The sequence below is a fragment of the Lactuca virosa genome, chromosome 8, assembly GCF_052849685.1.
Source record: "Lactuca virosa cultivar CGN04683 chromosome 8, Lactuca_virosa_CGN04683_v6, whole genome shotgun sequence".
In the NCBI taxonomy this organism is placed as follows: Eukaryota; Viridiplantae; Streptophyta; class Magnoliopsida; order Asterales; family Asteraceae; genus Lactuca; species Lactuca virosa.
The window spans coordinates 211599015-211607174 of NC_136433.1; the positions used below are offsets into that span (position 1 = coordinate 211599015).

Consider the following 8160-nt stretch of genomic DNA (forward strand, 5'->3'; position numbering starts at 1 on the left):
ACAAGCTTGTGTCTATGGTTTTACTTCAAGTCCTACCCGCATGCAGGGGGGGTGCAAATCTTGGGTTTCGTAGACCAAAATCACCTAACATGTGCATGGGCGCGACCTGCGGACACGAATGCAGATCCAAAAACTCGGGCTCGTGTAACCTTCGTTTTTACTAAACTTGACAATTTTGGTCTCTAGTTTGAATTTTGTAACTGATGCATTAATTATATATTTAATGGCATTTAATGTTTCAATTAATTCCTTAATGACGATTGATTCGTTGTTGTTACTTGTTCAAATATAAAATGAGACCTCCACCGTCTCATTCAACATACGAATGAAAATACTCTTCTTCCCTCTCCTTCTCTGTACACCTACTTCCGGCGATTCTTTCAGGTAAGTGGATATATCCGGCAATACACACTGTTAAGGTTGTTGTACCCTGAGAACAGAAGAATAATCTGTTTAAGGGAATTGAGTCCAACTCGAGCCTTAGCCACTGCATTTATTACTAACATTTTCTTACAAGAATATTCAAAGAAGAAAACAAAGTCCTTAGCTAACAGTCTTAAACAAATTTCTTTGTTCTTTATCTGTCGTTTTCTGTTCTTTTTATTCTAAATTGATTATCTATCGATTTTTCCCATAATCAATTTAACTATCATTATGATTTTTTCAGAATAACTGGAACTCATGTTGCTACTAGAGCTCCTGCTGCTGCTGGCACCCCTGCTGTGAACCCAAATGCACTTGTTCCAAACATCATGACTAGTCATGCTGAGCGACCTGAATTTTTTTTTTTGGTCTGAACTTCAAGAGGTGGCAGCAGAAGATGTTATTCTACTTGACCACCTTGAACTTGGCTTGTTTCCTAACAGAAACTATTCCCGTAATTGCTGAGGGACAGAGTGATGTTCATTATGTGAATGTAGTGGATGCTTGGAAGCATTCTGAATTTATGTGTCGCAACTATGTGTTAAATGGGCTAACTGATGCACTTTATAATGTCTATTGTAAAGTTACAACTGCTAAGGAACTATGCGAGTCTTTGGAAAGGAAGTATAAGAAAGAAGATGCTAGTAACAAGAAGCATGTTGTTGCTAAGTTCTTGGAATACAAAATGGTTGACTCAAAATCAGTTATGAGTCAAGTCCAAGACCTTCATGTCATTATACATGATAACAATGCAGAAGGGATGGACCTTAATGAGTCTTTCCAAGTTGCATCATTGGTTGAAAAGCTTCCTCCCGATTGGATAGACTTCAAAAACAACCTTAAGCATAAGCGAAAGGAGATGTTTGTGGAGGAACTGGTGGCGCGTCTTCGCATTGAAGAAGACAATCGAATGGCTTTGAAGAAAGGCAGTGAAGTTGAATATTCTAATGGTCATATGGTGGAACTGGTCAAACTTCCAAGAGCAAAGGCAAGGGACCTCGCAAAGGGAAAGCAAAGGGTAAAAACTTAGGCCCCAAGGCAGGAACTTTCAAGAAGAAGTTCAAGTGCTACAATTGTGGCCAACCGGGTCACAAGGCTTCGGAGTGGCCGCAACCTATGCGGGGAAACCGTCAAGCAAACATGGTGAAGGATGACAAGGAGTTGGTAGCCATGATAATTGATCTCATGGCTACGGTCTCTGAGGTGAATCTCATGAATATAAATTCAAAGGAGTGGTGGATTGACACGCGAGATACTCGTTATGTGTGTCATGATAAGAGTGTTTTCAACACCTACAAGGAAGTTGAAGATGGTGAAAAACTTTACATGGGAAATGCAGCTATCGCGGATATCAAAGGTGTTGATGATGTCGTTCTAAAAATGACTTCGGGGAAAGATGTGAAACTCAGGGATATTTTGTATGTTCCTGAACTTCGTAAGAATCTAGTTCCGGGTGGTTTGTTGAATCAGTTTGGTTTTAAGCTTGTGTTTGAGTCGGACAAGTTTGTTTTGTCCAAGAATGGTATGTTTTGAGGGAAAGGATATGCCTTGAATGACATGTTCAAATGTAATGACATTGCTGAAAGAAAGAGTCATAACTTGAATTCACATCACCCTATTCACCTCAATCTAATGACATTGCTAAAATCGATCTCCATTCATGTGGGGGATTGTTGGAAAATTTTAGTATAAATATTTATATTTTTACTAACTTTGGATATATATATATATATATATATATATATATATATATATATATATATATATATATATATAACTCTAAGTAGATTTGTGTTCTCCTCCGTGAGAACTTCGAAACAATATAAGATATGTCCAAAAATGGAGTATATGTGAATGAGATATCGATACTTAAAGACGGGTATTTGAGAATAAAGTTAGCAAAGAGATGAATGTGGGAATGAGTCCCGCATTGGTAGAAAGACCAAACTCAACTAGGTTTATAAGTTTCAATGCATGAAAAGCTTACAGGCTTGTGTCTATGGTTTTACTTTAAGTCCTAACCGCGCGCAGGGGTGCAAATCTTGGATTTCGTAGACCAAAATCACCAAACTTGTGCACGGGCACGACCTGTTGACACGAATGCAGCTTCGAAAACTCGGGCTCACGTAACCCTCGTTTTTGCTAAACTTGACAGTTTTGATCCCTAGTTTGAATTTTGTAACTGATGCATTAATTATGTATTTAATAGCATTTATTGGCATTTAATGCCTCAATCAATTCCTTAATGACGATTGATTTGTTGATGTTACTTGTTCAGATATAAAAGGAGATCTCTACTGTCTCATTCAACATACGAATGTATATACTCTTTTTCCTCCTCCTTCTCGGTATACCTACTTCCGGCGATTCTTTCACGCAAGTGGATATATCTGGAAGTACACACTGTTAAGGTTGTTGTACCCTGGGAACAGACGACGAATCTGTTTATGGGAATCGAATCCAACTCGAGCCTCAACCACAACTTTTATTTCTAACATTTTCTTACAAGAATATTCAAAGAAGAAAACAGAGTCCTTAGCTAACAATGCTTAGTGATAGAATGTGAAGATGAGGTAGCACCCGTCACATTAGTGGTTAGTAACATGTACTCTCGATGGCCTTAGGCCCATGATTTTGGATAGGGGTGCAAACGAGCCAAGCTGCTCCTGAGCTACTCGAGATTGGCTTTCTTATTTAATAAGCTTGAGCTCGAGCCAATGTTACTAAGCTCGATTAGGCTCGCGAGCCTAAACGAGCCTATATATAACATAATATATTATTATTTGTATATATTAAAATAAAAAGTATTTAGTGAATTAGGGATTTAGGGTATTAAACTATTAATAAACGAGCTTCTTAACGAGCTCGGACAGAGCTTAAGCTTATTTAGGCACATTAGACAAAAAACAAGCCGAGCTCGAGGCCAAGTCGAGCTTGTATAATTTTTTACGAGCCTGGATTAGTACAAGAAAGCTCGAATCGATCCGAGCTCCAGCTCGGGCCTTATATAACTTGAACGAGGCTAAGCCGAGCTCGGCTCGGCTCGTTTGTAGCCCTAATTTTGGAGAGTTTTGAGTACATTGTGGACAGAGATGGAAAGAATGGGCAGAGTGTCATCAATGTATGCAACTGATGAGAATTAGGGGTAATCCTACGCTTTCACGATACTAGGATGTAAGTATTTTAATTTTCAATTAATTATATTTAATGCAATGTAAACATATTCTAATCATTTTCAATGTAATAGTTGCCACCAATAGTTATGATTGTCGCAACATTAAACATATGCATAAATAGAGAATAGAGATGGCACTATGGACCGAATTGAAAGCATCGGTAAGACATTAAGTTGTGATGAAAAATATTAATTATAACACCGATAATTTTTTAACATACTTTTAAAGAGTTTTTACTATTTATAAAATGGGATTCTGAAGCAGAAAACAATAATGGTGGTGTATGAAGTTCGGTTTTGGTATCCTCCTCTAAGTTTTTGTAATTTATATTTCTCATTTTGTAAGTTTGTAATATTAATAAATGGACACAACACATTGTTATTTATTTGTTGTGTAACTACTCTTCCTCTCGATGCATTTAGATTACAATTATGTGTATGTATGTATGTGTATAATATGACAAACTTGAGAAAAGAGAATGCTAAAGAGCAAAAGAAAGATAGTGTATATATATTCTCCAAAACATATTTGTTTATTTAGTTTAAAATAATAGGACAAATCTAAACCTATCTCTATACCACTTCCACTCCAAAATGCTTCTTCACATCTTCGATATTATATGATCCATTGTAGACACAAGAAAATCTACAATACATAAATAGAAATAAGTTATGTTGCTTAAATTCTTTAGATTACAACATCAAATTCTTTTTTTTGTTTATTAACAAAAAAAAATGATACCTGCATCTTCTCTAGTGAAGCAGAGGGGAGGACTAATTCTGAAAATATTCCCATTCAGTCCACCTTTCCCGATTAGCACTCCCATATCTATAACCAAACAACTGTTAAATATTGACAAGACAAAAAGACATACATGCCCCATGTACTATTTGGAATTTACAAAAATAACCTTTCATTTGCTCCATAACATATAAAGTTTCACGGGTTGCTGGAGTCTTTAACTCACGATCCGTTACAAGCTCCATCCCAAGAAGAAACCCTCTTCCCCTCACATCACCTATAACTGTACTTTCAACAACACACTATTAAATTAATCATAATAATAATAATAATAATGATAATATTAATAAAAATGGAACTTACTTTGATGTTTTTCTTTAAGAGCTAGAAGTTGGTTTTTGAGATATGTTCCTGTTTTTAATGCATTCTGTTGAAGCTTTTCTTTTTCTATTACTTTGAGAACAGCTAAACCACCTGCAGTGCTTACTGGATTCCCACCAAAGGTATTGAGATAACCATGACATGTCAGCACTTTTGCAATCTCTGAAGTTGTTACAACTGCACCAAGGGGGAGTCCGTTTCCAATACCCTGAAAAGTATAAATTTGTTGATATTCAATCAAAATCAGGAAATGGTTGAAAATTTTACCTTAGCCATTGTAATAATATCAGGCACAACACCCTGCGCCTCAAACCCCCAAAAATGGCTTCCTGTGCGTGCAAAACCTGATTGAACTTCATCAGCGATACAAAGTCCTCCTGCCTTTCGAACACTATTGTACACTGCTTGAAGGTACCCTTTCGAACACTATTGTACACTGCTTGAAGGTACCCTGGAGCCAATTCATATATTCCACCAACTCCCTACAAATTATTACAAGATATGTCCATTCATAGCTCACCACACATTGTATTGTGTTTGACATGTATTAGACAGGTTGTACTGTGTTTGGCATGCATCAGACAGGTACAGGTACAAGTTGTACTGTGTTTGGCATGCATTAGACAGGACAGGTACAGGTACAAGTTGTACTGTGTTTGGCATGCATCAGACAGGACAGGTACAGGTACAAGTTGTACTGTGTTTGGCATGCATCAGACAGGACAGGTACAGGTACAAGTTGTACTGTGTTTGGCATGCATCAGACAGGTACAAGTTGTACTACGTTTGGCATGCATTAGACAGGTACAAGTTGTACTACGTTTGGCATGCATTAGACAGGTACAGGTATAAGTTGTATTGTATTTGACATGAATTAGACAGGTATAGGTTGTACTGTGTTTGACATGCATTAGACAGGTACACAGGTACAAGTTGTAGTGTGTTTGGCATGCATTACACAGGTACAGGTTGTACTGTATTTGGCATGCATTAGACAGGTACAGGTTGTACTGTAAAGGTTTATGTACAAGTTGTCGGTGTTTGGTATGCATTAGACAGGTACAGGTATAAGTTGTATTGTGTTTGACATGAATTAGACAGGTATAGGTTGTACTGTGTTTGACATACATTAGACAGGTACATGTTGATCATGTACGATGTACTGGTTCAGGTTCATGTATAGGTACAGGTTGTACTGTGTTAGACAGGTAAAAGGTTGTACTGTATTTGACATGCATTAGACAGATACAGGTATAGGTCCAGGTCCAGATATGGATTTGTTAAATGCCTTACCTGTATTGCTTCTGCAATAAAACCAGCTACACGGCCACAAGTTCCATAAGTGATGATCTCATCAACATCTTTTGCATATTTAGGTCCATCTGAACCAAAGATTCCTCTATATGGATCTGGGTTCAACGCGTGGTGAATTCCACTCTGTTAAGTGAACATGAATTATGAAAAAGTGGAAGTCTTAACTAAAACTGTCTTTAAATTCTTATAGTGGAATGTTAATTAGAAAGTAGAAACATACCTGTACAACATTGTACTTGTAGTTGCATTGACCAGTGGCACTCATGGTTACACCTGCATTCCCATGATATCCATTTCTAACTGAAATAATATCATGGAAACCAGTGTACAACCGAGAAATCATTAAAGCTAGCTCATTTGCCTCTGTCCCAGAATTTGTAAAGAACACAACCTAAAACATCATCAGGTTATGAATTAAATCATAGGGATAAATGCAAGAAACAGCAGCATATACTTGTGCTATGATTTTAGAAGAGTGTAATAATGTACATTGAGATCACCAGGACACTTGGATGCAAGCGCTTCAGCAAAGTCTGCACTTGCCCTGTTCAAGTACAAGGCAGTCGTGTGTTGCAATTTCTTTGTCTGGTTAAAAATGGCTTCCAAAATCTCAGGGTGGCAGTGGCCACAACTGACTGTTGCAATACCTCCAAAAGCATCGAGATATCGGCGTCCCTTCTCATCGAATAAGTATTGCATCTTCCCATCTACCAAAAACAACTGTTGAAAGAATTACAGATTTGTAGAAGAAATTATCAAATCGAAGGTTTACATCTGCAATGCACATTGGGGATAAATGAAATCATGCGATTAAACTACAAATTCACAAAATATAGGCAAATTTACATGTGGTTAACATCAGGAGAATGCACTTAGAGGGCAACGTACGGGGTTTTTGTAGAAGTATGACATGCAAGGGTTGAGGTGGCGCTGCCGCTTTTCCAGAAGCTCGGCTGCAGACGGCCCGTCGTAGGGCGGAGGCGTGTAGTCGAACGGCGGCATTTGAGGAAGAAATTCTTGGTCATCGTCACCACGAAGCGCCGCCGGCGAAGATTCATGTGCTAGCTTCGTGAAGGATCGACGGTTGAATCTGAACAACAGCGAGGAGGTTCTATTTGCACAAATTGTCAGCATTTTTACGAAGAATCCCGAACAACTATGACCTCCCACCTCACACCTAGTCGTTAGCTATGAAGGAGAGAGTGACGCTTTAGGGGAAAAAGGACATACGGAAAGAAAGTTTTCGTTAACGTTTGAGCGTTTGTTAATCGGTTTGGACGAATTTGTCAACAAATTTGAAATTCCAAGGATTTGTTAGAGATTTGAACATATGTTTTATCAACTTTTTTGTTAAACATTATTAGAGATATAGAGACCATACTTAAAGTTATACATACATATGCCTACTTTTTTTTTTTTTTTTTTTCATTAAACATCATATAATTCGTTGAAAAGAATTCATGAATCAGTGAGGTTAGTCAATACCCAAAATTCGCGAGAACATAATATATTTTTGACAAAACTTCAGCCCACATGTTTTTTAAAATCTAGGATATAGTTCCTAACTTTAAAAAACTTCATAGAAAGTCTTGTTGTTTTTAATTTCTATCGTGATTGGTCCCTCACCTATATATAAAAAATTATATTCCTTTTTCACTCCTTTTATCTTTTTCTTTTTAGTTAATTAATATTTATATAATCATATATAATTATGAAATCATAAAAAGTCTACCACCACCATTATCACCTTTCTCCATCGCCCGCCACCTTCGGACGTCGCCACCACCCACCTCTTCTTACCTTGTTTTTGAAGGTTTTCGGAGAATAACATACAAATAAACCCAACTTGTTGATATCTTTTTCATGAACACCAAACCCCCTTCTGTTGGAAATTATAGAGGAAAGGTTGTAAGTTGGTAAGTTTCTTCTATCCCACAATGGTGGGGAAGAAACTTTTAATAGGTTTATAAGCTTATTCCCTTGATAGGTGTGATATCCCCAAATTCACGGCCAGAAAAGACCGGTTTTAATTTATGCTTTTAAAATAATTTCAGAGTAATCCTTTGATTAAAAGAGTTGCAGAATTTGTTCCCAAAACGAAATATGATAAAATAAGATTTACCAA

General features: G+C 37.2%; 2 protein-coding genes across 2 annotated transcripts; one reads left to right on the forward strand and one right to left on the reverse strand.

The window, feature by feature from the left end:
• Positions 1–325: 325 nt before the first annotated feature.
• LOC145131230 (uncharacterized) lies at positions 326–1453 on the forward strand. The gene is made up of 3 exons (XM_079065951.1): positions 326–384; positions 668–722; positions 806–1453. The coding sequence occupies exons 1-3, from the start codon at positions 326–328 to the stop codon at positions 1451–1453; spliced, it is 762 nt and encodes a 253-aa protein (XP_078922077.1).
• Positions 1454–4097: 2644 nt separating this feature from the next.
• Positions 4098–7300, reverse strand: LOC145134817 (alanine--glyoxylate aminotransferase 2 homolog 2, mitochondrial-like). Its single transcript, XM_079069641.1, has 10 exons — positions 6924–7300; positions 6525–6755; positions 6256–6426; positions 6015–6158; positions 5137–5203; positions 4989–5098; positions 4704–4929; positions 4510–4623; positions 4341–4427; positions 4098–4244 (listed from the first exon to the last, which is right to left on the reverse strand). Exons 1-10 carry the CDS (start codon positions 7167–7169, stop codon positions 4201–4203), a joined length of 1440 nt encoding a protein of 479 aa, XP_078925767.1. The 5' UTR covers positions 7170–7300; the 3' UTR covers positions 4098–4200.
• Between the last annotated feature and the right edge of the window lie 860 nt (positions 7301–8160).